Source organism: Glandiceps talaboti, chromosome 12, assembly GCF_964340395.1.
Source record: "Glandiceps talaboti chromosome 12, keGlaTala1.1, whole genome shotgun sequence".
Classification (NCBI taxonomy): Eukaryota; Metazoa; Hemichordata; class Enteropneusta; family Spengelidae; genus Glandiceps; species Glandiceps talaboti.
In genome coordinates this window covers 6,961,855-6,979,254 of record NC_135560.1, presented here as the reverse complement: position 1 = coordinate 6,979,254, position 17,400 = coordinate 6,961,855, and the positions used below count along the sequence as shown (strand labels likewise).

At 33.7% G+C, this 17,400-nt stretch overlaps 1 protein-coding gene across 3 annotated transcripts in view; it reads left to right on the top strand.

Annotated features, from left to right (window-relative positions):
- Window positions 1-17,400, top strand: part of LOC144443507 (fibrillin-1-like) — a 44,629-nt gene that overhangs the window by 2,438 nt on the left and 24,791 nt on the right. For 2 of the 3 annotated variants that reach the window (XM_078133011.1, XM_078133009.1), the window contains exons 3-11: window positions 963-1,045; window positions 1,568-1,672; window positions 3,296-3,403; window positions 4,114-4,209; window positions 4,587-4,784; window positions 6,560-6,691; window positions 10,085-10,246; window positions 10,494-10,721; window positions 14,451-14,573. In XM_078133011.1, coding sequence (XP_077989137.1) covers window positions 963-1,045; window positions 1,568-1,672; window positions 3,296-3,403; window positions 4,114-4,209; window positions 4,587-4,784; window positions 6,560-6,691; window positions 10,085-10,246; window positions 10,494-10,721; window positions 14,451-14,573 — 1,235 coding nt within the window. The remainder of the gene's footprint in view (window positions 1-962; window positions 1,046-1,567; window positions 1,673-3,295; window positions 3,404-4,113; window positions 4,210-4,586; window positions 4,785-6,559; window positions 6,692-10,084; window positions 10,247-10,493; window positions 10,722-14,450; window positions 14,574-17,400) is intronic. The other variant, XM_078133010.1, reaches the window with a different exon arrangement.

Below are 17,400 nucleotides of genomic sequence, written 5' to 3'. Positions count from 1 at the left end.
ATAGACGCATTCACGTGTTTCGTTGTCTTGCACAAAAGAATCATGATCCCGATGCCACAGGTTAGATATATCACCGGTTTGCCGGATTGTAAAGTTACCAGTGTCAATTTAGCCGTTACGCCAACCAATACACACGTACAAGAGTTTCTGTTTTAAAGCGGGGGGTTAGTATTTTTCAATGTATTCAGTCGGGGAGCCTAGCCCAAGTGGGGCATTTCTCACATACCGTATTAATGAAAGTTATAACGTATACTGTAACATACACAGTATTGATCTTGTAATCGGACTGTACTGCGCTAGCTGATACCGTATTATTTGGGTAAACGCCATGGCGCTCTATAAACTTTAATGCTCAGTGACGTACCACTGCTTGTAAAATGGGGGTAAAATGAGTAGAAGCAGGGACTCGATTCTGACATTGTCTGTGTTCCTTCTCTAGTAAATGGTATATTGTTAGTATAATCGAGCGCCAACTCAAGTTACACTGTCTGAACTAGCATTCATGATGATGTTAAAAAATATGAAAAAAAACTTGTCCTATTAAACACCAAAGTAAAACGTGGCTATACTAGTATGTGCTATTGATTCTCATTTTTTTATGCAGCCATCAAAGTAGCTCTGAATTTTAATATACCCTACGGAATCTACTACAATGGCTTCTTCTCATCCCAGAGCTACCTTCAAAGTGACTGATACACAAACAGGGATGTCAACATCTTAGAGTTTGTTTTTCACAAACTTCAGACATGGTTTGTTTACTTTACAGCGGTAAAACACCGGCATATATTATTATATATACAGGAAAGGGAACCGCAAACAGTTGACACCACGTGATTTACTTGTTCAATGTGTTTATTGTTATAATACACGTTAGAACACCACAGTTTAATCGATTAGTTCCGGAAGAATTACGAACAGCCATACGACTCATTCGTTTTTACGTTTTATTTACGTCATTTCAGTGCCAACGTTTGTGGATCCCGTATTTACTCTTATTGCTGCCCCGGATGGAGGTTGCATCCACAATTGAATAAATGCATTGTTCGTAAGTATTGATGGGCCAAATGGGACTAGTGGATGGTAGAAAGCAATATGTGATGTTATGAAACCGTTTGGAAGGTTTAATTGACGACAAATTGTGTGTGTGTGTGTGTGTGTGTGTGTGTGTGCGCGCGCGCGTGCGTGCGTGTGTGCGTACGTACGTGCGTACGTATGTATGTATGTATGTATGTATGTATTTATGTATATATTGCGATATCATTTAGTACATATAGTATTTGTATACTAGTTGTGTGTATACCGAGTGACATCGGCTTGAATATATATAGATACAAAGTTAATGTTACAAAAGCCTAGACTGAATGTTTTGAAAACTCAGTGTCGAACGCTCATCAATTAATTTCTTTGATTTTTGTTCCATTGCTGATTTTTGTCATAGAAAATAAACCTCTGTAGCTAATGAACAACATTCAATCATAAATCTAGAAATAGGCGTGTTTCACTAGGCTGTGTGAAAGATATAAGATATGTTTTCATGCTTTTGTTTTTGCCTTTGCCCCATCGACAGCAATCTGTACTGGTAACTGCGGGGGTGGATATTGTATCAGGCCAAATACATGTTCATGTAATGGAGGACAGACGGGGCCAAGTTGCAGAGGATCACAAACATCTGGTAATTGGTTTGATTTGAATTAGATCGTAATATTTAATTCCTTGATTGTGAAAAAAACGAATGTGTATTCATAAAAGAATGAATAAATAAGATGGAAATATATATAAACAACGATCAGTACATATGCATATTCACACAGTGTAGAAAGCCTGCCCATGGGGGGGGGGGGGGGTGGTGATTACCCACAATGCATCGTAAACTTTTCATCATGGCGTCTTGGCATCAGTCGTGTGATGGGGATCTCGAAGCAAATCTTTCTTTTTGTTCGGTTTCTAGTCACACACTTTCTGTATTTCTGTAATGACGGGTGTTGATAGCACTAAACACCCTTTGTATGGCATGTCCGAGATGGAGCATTCGTGTAGGTGTTAGGTAATTATTGTTCCTTTTCGTTTACTGCACGACATTCCGACTTTCTCAACAAGTTTGTGCTTTTCAAGTTTTGTAGGAATTTGCTTCTCACTCTTCGAACTGCATACTATCTCCAACTTCCGAGTGACATAGTTTTATACGAAAAGGGTTTTACTCGAACCAGTGTACGTAATTTGTCAGACAAATCATTTCGGAATTTCTTAGACTTCGAGTTGGTTGCAAACAATGCGTTCACCACAAATTGTCGTCTGCTACACGTCATGTTCAATGTGTCGTCTGCTTCACAAGACAGTTCTTGTTCTGGTGGACTTTTAATTAATGAAGTCTGCAATTATATTTTGTAACAATCTTTTAACCAAATTTAACATATGTAGTTGTTTTTAGATATTAATTTCATAATTGGTGGCAAATATTTAACTATATACGTCATGACAGTAAAAACTCAATTGCTTACAAATTTTAAAGTAAATGCACTTCTATGGAATGGTATAATTTGACTAACATAATTCGTAATTTGTTGATAAATTTGAATTTATTTTATACATGAAATTGATAGATACTTGAACAAGTACATAGATATTTTGCAGTTTTCCAAAAAGGTTTCTTGTAATGTTTTTAATTTTGTTGACAACTAAATTGTTGGTTTTCTTAGGAACATGATAGAATTCTTGGTACTCGAAATGGAATATTACTGCCTAGGCACAAGTACATAGATACTTTAAAGTTTTTCTTAAAATGTTTCTTGACATCACTCATTCACTGTTATTTTAAAATGAAAATGATACAATTCTCGGTACCTGAAATAGAATATTATTGCCTAGTTGCATCATAAAAATGACAAACATTCAGTTTCCTCGTTGACATTATAACTTCCACTCCACGTGCTCCAGATGCATTACTATAGGTGCAAATAAGAATATCAAGTCAGCCTTCTTGTCCTATTTTTACCCTCCAGTGTGAAGTAAAATGCTGTTGCAGGTACCAAGAATGATCAATTATTTCTGAAGTTGCACCTACAGTGACTCCTATATTAGATATTTATTTTAACATTCTTAGTTGTCACTCATGACCATTTCTTTGTATGTACATTGTAATAAGGGGAAAATAAGAAGGTATATAAACTGCAACAAGCTTTTCATTTTATTTGGTCTAGTTAAGACACATTGATTATTAATTAAGGTGATGTGAGAAGTGAAAGAATCTTATTCATATTTTTTTAAAAATAACAACAGGTTAAATTATATCGTTTAGGTGGTGGTAGTGGCTGCCAGCAAAACTGTTTGAATGGAGGAACATGTCAGAGTGGTCAGAACTCATGCGCCTGTAGATCAGGTTTTACAGGTCCTTCATGCGGACAAAGTAAGTAAACTGCAGATTTCCACAGTTGGTGTAGGTCCGTATCTAGTAGTCTCCCAGTATCAGTTGATAAACTTACATGTCAGTGTAACTTTTGTGAACATATTCAAGTGTTTTTTGATAAAGTTTGAAAACTGAGAAAGCGTTGATAAACTTGTCTATGACTTTGTGAAAATATTCCAGAGCTAAAGTTTGAAAAGACTGAGTAAGAGGAAGAAATTAGATTAAACTTTCATAGGTTTTCATACTCTCATTTTTACCAAAAGGTTTGGTAGGGAACATTTTCAAGTTACATGGGAACTGATACCCAGGCTGCTTTAACATCTTTAGGGTTGAAAAATAATGTTTTCTCATTTCAATGTGTCTGTGTGTAAATGCATGTATTTATATGTATATAAATTAGTGTGTGTCTGTGTCTCTGTGTTACTATGTCTGTGTGTGCATTCATCTTTATCTGTATGTTTGTTTCTAAAAGTTCTGTATTTGATCACTATCAATGAAATTACCTACCAAGAGGTTAAGAGTCAAAATTTGTAATTATTATACATTTGTAGGAAGTTCCACAGACATTATAGTCATGACATTGACCAGTGTATTGCTGTGCAGTAGTTATACACCTTCTTTCCTTCTTAATTCTCTGATGGGTACTCTTCTGCAGGTTTTAATCCTTGTAAGAAATTGTACTGATATTTTCAGTAAATATATTTTTACAGATGTCTGCAATCCAGGTTGTTTGAATGGAGGCTGGTGTGTTGGTCCACAGAGGTGTTCTTGTCCCTATGGTTTCACAGGAAGAACTTGTGAGAGAGGTAACATAAAGCATTGATATAATAGCTTTGTATGGATAACTTATATTTTTCTAGATGACTGATGAAGATTTATAGTGTGGATCACTTTGGCTCATTGCAACAGTGCTTGAAATCTGCACAGTTTGTAAACATTAAATGTATAAAAATATTACTTTTAGTTACTCCACTTTTAATCGTAAAGAGTGCAAACATTTTGTCCAAAATTAACAGATGTTGTCAATTTCATTTACAAACCAACTGTACTTGAATTTCCTAACATCCACCCAAGGATAAATTAAATAGTACATTTTTGTCTTCACTATTTAGTATTGAATAACATCATTTCTTATATAATTGTTAATTCCAATCATGATATTTTTCTCTTTGTGTCATTAAAGATTACAGAACTGGTCCATGTTATACAGTTGTCCAAGACAACAGGTGTAAAGCACCACAGGATGGTTTAGTATGTACAAAGGCATTATGCTGTGCTACCCTTGGAAGGGCTTGGGGTAGGCCATGTGAACAGTGTCCCGGTAAACCACATCCATGCAGATGGGGATTCTTACCAAGCACCACAAGCAGCGACTGCGTAGGTAAGAAAACATTTTTTAAAATCAGTTTTCTTTAATACTTTAGTTTCAAATGTACAGAACAAAAGTTATATATTATATATATATATATATATATATATATATATATATATATATATATATATATATATATATATATATATATATATATATATATATATATATATATGTATATATCTGTAGTTAAAGGTGTGTATGTATTTAAAAAATTGAAATATAGTATCTGAGAAAACTGAAAAGTAAACAATATAAATACAATATAAATGTTTTTTAAAAAAATGTAGTCATTGATATTTCAAGAAAATGTATGCAAAAGTTTGAACTTGAAGATATATAATTTTTTGGAGAACCATATATTAATAATGAATTTGTAAATGCTATTGAAATGCTACCAAATTTGTCTATAATTCTCTGAAAGCTTTTCATTTCAATGACAAAAGTAATACCTTGGTTACAGCAGATGATTGGATAGTGTATACACACAGGCTGCGTAGTTGATTACTGGTAGTGATTAGTCCTGTTTTTTCACAACTTGTAGTTTTTTTGTGTGTAACAAATACCACCCTGGTAGAAAGAGTATTTTAAGCTCCATTAGCATATAGCATTGTTTTCATTATTAATTAACCAAATAAGTTACATGGTTACCACCTTTACATTGTTTTGGGTTATTTTCTTTATATTTCATTACAATCAGATTTATAGTACAACACTATACTATACTTTAAATGGACCACATGATTGAAGAGCTGATAATATCACTGAAAAATTAGGATCATGATGATTTACAAATTACAGGCCTCATGGGTGACAGAACTATAAATTTGTTGTTTATGGTATACACTGCAAAGACCAAGTCCATACTGACCTGGGCCCCTTTTTCACACATTGACATGAGATTGATCAATCTGTTCCAATACAGAACTCTATGAGTATGGCTGTTGCAAAAATATCAAATTTTAGATGAACTTTAGGATTTAGGCTTTAATAAGATGTGTAATCATTTATATCCTGACAAACAATTCACAAAGTGTTCTTCCATCTGATTTACATACAGCTGTAATGTACATGTATACTAATAAACTAATTTGCATAGTTAGGTATTTCTTAACAATAAGATCGTATGAACTGTTTACCTAAAACAGTAAAGGTCATTGGAAATCTTCATTGTATGAGAAGACTATTTTTAGCCCTTTAATTTTTAATCACCATAGTGGTACCATATCCTATGTTACATAAGGAGGAATTGAGATGAACTGTGATTTTGGCAAGAGTGAAGGCAAACCGTGATAAGATGTGATATGATTCATAAAATTTCTTTTATTATTTCAAAAAGACTAGCAACAAGCTTTCACCAGAGATTTGGAACTTTGATTTTCAGGGAATTTGGTCTCAAAGGTGCATACTATGTTTAATACACTACTGTAATTTTTTACTAATTACCAGGCTGGCACATTGTTTTCATGTACAAGAAGGCATTTTAGTTACTATTTATTTGTGCATTTTTTTCTAGCGAAATTAGCGAACATAAGTCTTTAGCAAACATTTTCAGGTTTACAGTGTAAACCAGTGACTAAACTTCCTTCTTGTACATGAAAACAATGTGCCAGCCTGGTAATTAGTAAAAATTAATCTTTGAGGACTAGCTGAAGACTGTACTAAAATCACAAAATATTCTAGTGGCAAAAATATCTAGGCGTTTAGTATTGTACCTATGAGAAGAACTCTTACACTTTAGTGAAGTAGACATTATATTTTTTTACATCTCCATATTTTTACAGACGTCAATGAATGTGAAACCCTTCCCAACTTGTGTGATAATGGTGAGTGCATAAATGAGATTGGAGGCTACAGTTGCTCATGTCCATTTGGTTATACTCTCAGTGAAGATGGAACCAGATGTGATGAAGAAGGTTAGTAGAAATTAACGGCTTACTTTTGTTTTGGAAATCTCAAACTATATGTTTAACTGCTATTCTAATTCTCATCAAAGCCGATTCAGCAACTGAGTGAATTGCAGATGAGTTGAGTTAAAGTACAAGGTGGAAGAAAATATATCTGGTACTTATCAGCTATTTATAAGCACAAACAAATCATTACAAAATGAGAATATATATTTGTATACATCTTATGTTATTAATGAGAAGGTGCATATTGAATATACACATTTTATTCTTTAGATTATCTAACACCACATCATCTTGAAATACTCATACACAGGTTATGCTTGTTAATATATGTGTATTTGATATACATACTTTAAAGTTGGTATCTAATATACATACTTAGTTGATTTATGTGTATTTAATATACATTACTTAGTTGGTATATGTGTATTAACTATTTAATATACATACTTAGTTGGTATATGTGTATTTAATATACATACTTAGTTGGTATATGTGTATTTAATATACATACTTAGTTGGTATTTGTGTATTTAATATACATTACTTAGTTGGTATTTGTATATTTAATATACATACTTAGTTGGTATTTGAGTATTTAATACATACTTAGTTGTTATTTGTGTATCTAATATACATGCTTAGTTGGTATTTGTGTATCTAATATACATAACTTGTTGGTATTTGTGAAACCCAAGAATGGAACTAGATTGTGCCAACAAAGCCTAAGTTCCCTAACATTGACAATTAATTTTAACAGAGCATCATAAGGTCATCAAACCCTAATTAAATAGCCTAGAGTCTATTCTGAAGTAAATAAAAATTTCCAGGTTATATCAGATTATGATATTTAGTATACACAAAAAGAAAGAAATGGAACCAAAAATTGCAAAAATGTTTATGGTTGTATACCTTAACTGTTTTCTGCCATGGTATTTCTAGAACCAATGCCATCATGTATGTGCTAGGGGGTTCTTTATTCAAAACTGATAAATACTTGTTGAAAAGAAACTTGCAAGAGAATGTTGTATTGACCAAAACAAGAACGTCCTTCACAGAGTTATTATCGCAGTTAAGGAAAGCAGATTTTCATGTCATGTTAAGAATGACACAAATTAATCACTAAAGTTCACACAATATCACATAAAAGTTTAGAAATCTTATCCTAATCATGTTATTATGAAAAGATTGCCCAACCTTGGAAGAGTTTTAGCAGTCTTGTGCAACAATAAAGATTAAATGACCTTCAAACATACTTGTGTTCACTTTGTTCATTCATTGCAAATTTCATGTAAAACTAACTCACACTGGAATGTAATAATATGTATATAATCCTTCATAGCTAGAGTAGCTTTATACATTAAGGGTCTCTGGATAAGAAATGGCACTTGATTGTGCATCTGTACAGGAAATTTAGATGCAAATAATGTAATGCTGCAACATAAGTAACTGGAACAATTTTTGGGCAGTTTCAGTGGTACATTACCCTAACATGTAACAGCTTACTGTCAATGGTTTACAACCAATAGGAAAAACTTGTAAATATGTAATTGTAGAACAGAAGTGGAGACCCATTATGGAGAGGAGCTCAGTCTCCTTGAAATATTTTGGGTTAGAAATGTGTGGTTCTCCCTGATATTATTTATAGTTGTAGACACGGTACGATGCCATTAACATATCAATAAATTATATGGGGTGCACATCCATACACAAGTAAAGTGGAAAGTAAAGTAAATTGATTATACTTCAGAATGTACAAAATCCAGAGTATCTTTATATGTGAGTTCATAACCTGTCCTCAAAGTGCTCCCATTACTTGTTGTTGCATGATCGTAAAAGAATAAAGATGTAAATTGTTTACATATCGACTGGCTAATCACAAAGTTGCTACAGAGCTGATATCTTATTCAAAACATAAATTTCAGCACTGCTATACAGTAACATGAAGTGTTTGTATATAATTTAATTAGGTTGTCAGATTTTGCTTCAAGCAGTTAGTCTGCATTGTACTACAGCTAAACTGATGTAGGCTTGGTGTGTCTCTCATGCGACATGGCATTTAGTACACAGCTAAAATGATGTAGGCTTGGTGTGTCTCTCATGCGACATGGCATTTATTACATAGCTAAAATGATGTAGGCTTGGTGTGTCTCTCATGGAATATGACATTTATTACACATCTAAAATGATGAAGGCTTGGTGTTTCACTCATGGAATATGACATTTATTACACAGGTAAACTGATGTAGGCTTGGTGTTTCTCTCATGCAACATGACATTTATTACATAGCTAAAATGATATAGGCTTGGTGTTTCTCTCATGCAACATGACATTTATTACACAGCTAAAATGATGTAGGCTTGGTATTTCTCTAATGCAACATGACATTTAGTACACAGCTAAAATGATGTAGGCTTGTTGTTTCACTTATGTGACATGACATTTATTACACAGCTAAAATGATGTGATGTTGGTGTTTCACTGATGCAATATGACATTTATTACACAGCTAAAATGGTGTATGGTTGATGTTTCACTCATGCAATATGACATTTATTACACAGCTAAAATGATGTAGGCTTGGTGTTTCACTCATGGAATATGACATTTATTACACAGGTAAACTGATGTAGGCTTGGTGTTTCTCTCATGCAACATGACATTTATTACATAGCTAAAATGATGTAGGCTTGGTGTTTCTCTCATGCAACATGACAGTTATTACACAGCTAAAATGATGTAGGCTTGGTATTTCTCTCATGCAACATGACATTTAGTACACAGCTAAAATGATGTAGGCTTGTTGTTTCACTTACGTGACATGACATTTATTACACAGCTAAAATGATGTGATGTTGGTGTTTCACTGATGCAATATGACATTTATTACATAGCTAAAATGGTGTATGGTTGATGTTTCACTCATGCAATATGACATTTATTACACAGCTAAAATGATGTAGGCTTGGTGTTTCACTCATGCAATATGACATTTATTACGCAGCTAAAATGATGTAGGCTTGGTGTTTTACTCATGCAATATGACATTTATTACACAGCTAAAATGATGTAGGCTTGGTGTTTCACTCATGCAACATGACATTATTACGCAGCTAAAATGATGTAGGCTTGGTGTTTTACTCATGCAATATGGCATTCATTACGCAGCTAAAATGATGTAGGCTTCATGTTTCACTCATGCAACAAGACATATATTGATATGTATGTTTTATAATGTGTTCCACAGACCTGTAGGTACTGGGTAATATGATAATACACACCCATCAAAGAATTACAGTCTGTAATTTGGTACATGTGATAAACATTCGTCAGATAACTGAAGCATGTAGGGGGTCAATATTGTCAATTTAATCATTTGCTGTTTTTTTGTGTGACAGAACCTGGTGAGGTTAGAGGTTATTGCTACCTTACCTCCAATGGTCCAGCACAGTGTGCAAGTCCAAGCAAAGTGAAGACTACTTTATCACTGTGTTGTTGTGATGTCAAAGGTAAAGGATGGGGTGATGGAACATGCAGGATTTGTCCCGAGAATGGTTCAGGTAAGCTGTCATTTTAGCTGAATATACAATGAGATTATCTACCAGTAGTGCTTTCAATCAACTTTTTCAGAAGCATAATCAAAGTAACACTTGTAGAAGAATTAAAAAAAGAAGAAACTGTAATGTCTCAAGAAAGGTCAAATTTACATTTTTTTGAATATGTTGCCCAACTCAAAGAGCATCAGCACATTTAAGAATAGCCCTCGGAAATACAAATGTTGAGTATGAAATAATTGTCTTCTTACAGTTGAATATGCAGAGATTTGTGCAAGGGGTGCCGTAACTGAACCAGCAGACGATCTGAAATTCTGTGAGTTGTTTGAACGTCTATGTGATGAGAATGGAGAATGCATAAACTTGCCCCGCTCATATCGATGTGAATGTAATACTGGCTATAGGTTGGACTTTACTGGTAGATGTATCAGGGATGTCTGCGGACCTGGCTATGTCATGGACAGAAGGGGAGAGTGCCAAGGTAAGATGTCACCTGTTTTTTTTTTTAAATCTTCATCAACAAATACCGGTACTTTGCATAATGTATTTAATCATTCAGGAAGCCAGCAAAGTGCTGAAGCTTCGGAAAATTTACAAATTACAACTTCTTAAACGACAGTAAAAGTAACAGCCAAAAAGAAATCGTGCCAGATTTTAATCAGATTGGGCTCCACAGTACTTGTACCTGTTATTTATAAAACATAGATCAATTTAAAGAAAGATAATCAATTAATCCTTAAATCAATATTATGGCCATTACATTGACCTAGTTTAACAAATCCTACCAATTATCATATTGAACATGAGAAAACTATTATTTCCCCACCCTCAAATAAAAAAAGAAAAAAAAAGAAGTAGATAAATGAAATATAGAAATATAATGACAAAATATGATTGATGATTTGTCGAGTCATGTCCCAAATTCTGAACATCAAATGCAAAAAAAAGTGTATCAAAATATTTCTCTGTAGTGTTTGATTTCATAATTTGTCTAAACATGATGTTTGAAAAAGTACTATATGTTGCAGTATGGTATTGTTTCATTTTATAAGTTGCGAAAATGTGGTACGAGAAAAAAAAATAGATGATGGGATCTAAATTGTGAGTGAATTTTCTGTAATTTCAAGTGGAAATAATCAGTGCAGTTTTGTGAGTGGACTTCATAGGGAGTTCTACTACTGTTTGAGTTATGCCAGACAGATGACCTCTCCATTTACATTAAACTGTAGAATAAACAACTCCTTGCTTTCAAACTATTGAACCGTACCCTCTAAACTGTAATGTTATCCATTTCCGGAAATTAAATGCAGCTTTTTGTCTGTTATCAACAAGGCAAATATGATACATTAATCTGGAAACAGTAAAGAAGGATTTTGTAACAGTACTAATGGGGTTTATATTTTATGTAATTGAGTTGTTGTCGGTGTACAGTGTTACTCAACTTGTGTGAAAGTTGAAGTATGGGTGGAATACCCTTAAGGTAAATTGGAATTTGCAAGGAATTTCGCTACCCATCAAGCTCATGAAAATGATAGCTTAAAGAGCACGTTTGAGCTACTGGATGAAATGATAATAGGTGGCTTTGACAATAAAGAAACTCTAAAGTCCTACTTATGTCTGTCAATAAACTGATCATGCTGTCTATCACCAGACATTACCATAAAACATTTACATCAAAGTAAAATCAATGCCTCTTCCATTGATTGATTGATTGATTGATTGATTGACATAGGAACAAATACAAAATACTCTGTCAATATGCTGATCATGCGTTCTATCTCCAGACCTTACTGTAAATCATGTACACTAGTAAATTCAATGCCCTTCGATTGATTGATTGATTGATTGATTGATTGACATTTGAACATGTATAAAGTTCTACTTATGTCTATCAATAAACTGATGATACTGTCTATCATCAGACATGACTGTAAATCATGAACACCAGTAAATTCAATGCCCTTCGATTGATTGATTGATTGATTGATTGATTGATTGATTGTTTGTTTGTTTGACAGAGATTAATTGATATGTGGATAGATTATGATTGTGCATTTCTGAATATGTTCATCAGGTCTGTTTAGACAAATCAAAGTTATTGTTCAACTCTGACAGCACAACTACAAGTTATACTACCTGCAAGTAATGTATCTCCAAACGAAAAGTTACTAGCAGTTAATATAACTTATTGTCATGCTCTGATCATAAGTAGTTTACACAATCAAGTAATGAATATTGATTTAAACCAAACAGTTACTTTGTCAACTGAATGATTGTACTCTACAGATCAACGTTACTGAAGTATTCAACACATTCAGTATACACATGTATTTGTAAAGTTATCGCATGTTATGAAAGTACTGCTTGTCCTTGCTTAAACCCTGGTATTTATCCACATGTGTTCTGCAGTCATACCAATTTGGGGTGATATGGAAACAAGCTGGCACCCTTGAGTGTCCAACTGCCAATTGTAATCCAATGTTTGTTGCCATAGTCAACTGTATGTTTTTAGTTTATACAGCTGATAACAAAAAAGAATACACTGAAGAAACATGTCACTCATCCTTTTGTAGAAAACTTGAAGAAGAAATTGTCTGCAGTCAATACTGTATATTGTTTTGAAAACATTTTTGTTGTGATCATGATGGAAAATTAACATTTTTAAAAATTATGAAATCTTAGAAAAATTGAAGAAAAAAATGTCTGCAGATAACATCATATTACTGGAGGACATTGTAAGATTTTGCTAATTTAAAGTTAATTGTAGCTAATATAGTATTTTCAAGAATATGGTTGATCATTCTGTAGAAAAATTGAAGAAAAAACTTGTCTACAGTCAAAGTGTTTGCTCGTGATGGAATTACATACAAGTGGGTTTATGTGTGGCCTATCACCATTGACACCATAGGTTACCCGCCTGGAAACCTGGGCAACTAATAAATCAGTTCAGTATGACCTATCGGTATGTGTATGTTGCTGTAGTGTACGTGTTTGCTGGTAGACAACTTTAAGAATTCCATCGCTGTCTGTTAAGGAAAGTACCCTGAACTGAAGTGAACTGAAAACTATGACCATGAGCAATGCTAGACCACCTGTGGTTTAAAAAAAATGTATGATTTAAAGAAACCGTTTACCAATGACTTTGTGTCTTGCGAAGGTCTTGTACTTGTATCTGAAGTCAAAGGACCCCTCACTATAGAAAAAACATGAAAGAAAAAAATAATGATAAGATTAACAATGAATTTTGTAAATGGATGAATTAGTTATTAACAAATGAGTCACTAAACAGTCTGTCCTCCAAGCTATCTATGAAGTTCAATACTCACCTTTGAAGTTACACGTAGCTTAGCCCAGCCCAACACAGACAAAACTACCTGCTATTCTCTTTATAAAGCATTTTCAAAGGATTTCTACTGTTTAAAACTCAAACTCAATGTCAAAAGGGGTTCCAGTTATAACACAAAAAGCTGTACTTTAAATTGATCAATTCAGAATCAGTCACTCAATTGAGTGGAAAGAATTATATTCAACGTTGGACAACTGATTTGAATTCTATTAAACCCGAAAATGAACAAAAAATAACGATGCAATCTTTGAAAGTTGAATGGAAAGGGAATGAAGCAAATAAAGGATAAAAAAGATTAATTAAAGACTTCTAATCAAAGTAATTTATAACATACCAGACTACAAACCAATTTAAAAGTACTGTCCAATGACCCCAGTAAGGGTCAACTCCAGAAAGTGCTTGTTTGAACATATGTGTCTAATGTTTGTTTTTGAAAGACTTTTCAAAAATAGTACACAATCTAGTAGAAAAAGTCTCTCAGATTGTTGTGAGCATTATATTTGTATGACATGTATGTTTATCATTTGTGTGTGTGTGTTCTCTCTGGGAGACATCATTTTTTTCAGATTTATAAACATTGTCCACAATAAATCAAATGAAGAGAACGTTTCATAGTCAACAAATTATGTAGACATGCTCACAGGCCAGATAACTCAACCTTGTGGAATATGATGGTTATTATAGTGTTAGGTTCTTGGCATAAAGACCAAGGATTCAATCCCAGGTTCTCGCTTTAGTGTTATCTTATCAATGGAACCATGAGGGGATTACATAGGATCATTCTTTAAATCCGGCTCGGTTTATGCTCTGTTTATGTTCATGACCATAGAAGTAACATACTTGTTTTAAAATTCAATTCTACAGATATGGATGAATGTGAAATGGACAACATCTGTACTAATGGTGACTGTACAAATAGTGAAGGTTCATTTTATTGTATTTGTTCACCTGGCTTCCTTCTCACCAGAGATGGGCGTACATGTGAAGGTAAGAAAAATATACTCTTCTACTTTCGGTATATATTTTTACACCAGAATTATTTTGTATATCTCAGGAAAAGGCTGACTTCAAGTTGCTTTCACTTACTTTATAGTCAAGCCTAGCTATATCACCATTTAAAAATGTTTTATACATTTTGTTTGTCATGTGTAGATACACAGAAGAAATTTATGATATCATGTATGTTGCTTAGAAAGTGAATAAAATATAGGTAGTTAAACACACCAACAACTTTTTTATTAAGCCTTGATACATCTCAGAAATCTCTGGTATGGAGTATTTTGTTGAAAAGTCACCATAATGAGCTTTAACTGCCTTTACCAGTTTTACCACACTCTCCCTACATATCCGAAACTCTAGTATCATTTACATTAAAACAACAACCTATAGAAAGTTTACCTGCCCTTAACAATGTTGACTTTTTTCTCTGTACATAAATTAGTTACATTTCTTAAGTATCTGGTGTTTGTAATACTTTTTACTTACAATTAATGACAATAGGATAGGAAGTTGACCAGCTTGTACCAGTTTTGACACCTTGTATTTTGTAAGAAAATTATCTGGATCTCTAAAATCTTGAGTGTTGCTTCAATACTTTATTAAAGTTAAAAGTAAGAAGTATAAATGGTTTACGTACTTGTACCAGTTTTGGCACATGTTACTAGTGTTAACATTTTCTCCTACATAAAACATTAGCTGCTATGATCTGAAACCTCTGATATGTTAATTAAAAGTATACACGTATAAACAACTATAATAAGAAGTTTTCCTGCTTGTACCAGTTTCAACGCTTTTTCCCTACATAAAAAAATTGATACCCTGTGAATGTGGTTAGCTAACCACGTCAGTATTGTCTACATCAGTAGGACATGGCATAAGTTCAGGATTATAACACTAAACAGAGTATAATGTTAACACAGTAGTCATCTATGGGAATTAGAATCACTACCCTGACATTCCCAGTGGGCCATTTACAAGGAGAGTGTTAGGGTCAATTCAGTTAGAGATCAAGGAAAGGGTCATCTATGATATCCATGATCCCCATTCATGGACCTTGTACTAGTAATAGTATGGTGTCACTTTGAGAAGCCTATTACAAATCATAGGCTGTTAATCTGTTATTACGATACAGATGGTTTCAGTTGTAGTTTTGTTAGCACTTGGTGAAAGTACATAAAAAGTTGTGTAGTGTTTATAGGTCAGTGTATCTCCTCCAAGTACAACTACTGACATCGAAGCATTGATGAAATGAAACTGTTACCGACAGGGAAAGTAAACAAATGAAATGGATTAATAATGCTAGGCACAGCATATTAAAACTGAAGAGACTTGTATAACATTTCATGGTTTGATAAGAACAGATTTATGGCCTCTTTATGTGCACAGGAAATACCAGGGGAACTTCAAATTTGTTTGTGAATGTGAATTATGTAAAGAGGCCATACAACTATTCTTATCAAACCATGAAATGTAATACAGGTCTCTATACTTCCAACATGCAGCGCAAAGTATTATTAGATGAAAAAATTAAGGGGTGACTAATTTGCATCGATATTAGCATACTAATTTGCATATAGTTACATAAAAGTGCAAGCGGTATATTATACACTAGCTACTCAAATGATCCAGCACATTTTACTCACTTGTACAATTGTAATAGCAGGACCTAGGCTACTCATAGCCCGTCCTGGGTTACCGGGATACTTGTAGTTTAGGAGTAAAAAATTTGGCAAATACATTAAACTCAACAGGTCATTGACTATTTCTACAAATACAGACTGCTTTCAAATTGTTCCTACTGAGATGATGGCACACAGAGTTCTATCTTTCTGTTTCTAACTCCAGCCCAGAACTCAAAGCCTTGATGAAATCAAAGCAAAATCCTTAATTTGAGTTTGTTTAAACTGCATATATATTTACATGCAGGCTTCATGTCTATCCTAAATCTTGTGAAACATGATACTTACTATGATCTGGTGATAGTTAGTGACATTATTACCCACCATTTTGGAAAATGCATGTTTTTCAGTCACTTGACATTTCACAATGTACGATGTCAAACTACAAACTAAAAGTGTTTTCATAGTAAAATTGAACTCAGAACTGATGATCCGAAGTAATATCAACACTTTATCCAAGGTATATTAGTTTGTTACACTCTTTTGACTGATGAATGGACGTGTACTGTACGGTGTCAATGAAATTGAATATGGACATTTATCTTGTCGCTACACAATCCTGTCAGCTCGAAGGTGTGAACTATGTTTATTATTTTGAGTCACACCTTGTGTTAGGGCTAACAAGTCGTAATTAGCACCAGTTGTAGTTGTCGAACAATAGTGTATGTAATTTAAATTTCCCTTTCATTGTTTCAAAAGTAACACTGGTTTGCACATATGTAAGTGACCCCTTGTAAAACAATGGGCAGTGGACTCTCCGAACAAATGCAGTCAGAACACTGAGTTAATGTATGTAAATTTAAAAGGGTGGCAGCAGTTTTAATGGGGCGATAGCAAAATTTAATGGGTTGGGCCACCCCTTTAAAAGGGACCGTGGAGAACACTGCAATCCAATATAAGTTGTTTACTTTCCCTGTTTGTAATAGGTTCATGTCAATACTTCGATGACGGCAGTTGTACTTGGGTTTGAAATCTAGTTAAATTGTTTCACACTAAACAGATGATACAAACATATTGTTTTCTGAAATGATCAAAACTGGGTAACATGGCCGACATTTGAATCATGGAAGTGTGGGTTATACTTCCATGTTTGAATCTACTAAAGTAGCAAACATGTTTCTATGAATTATATCCCA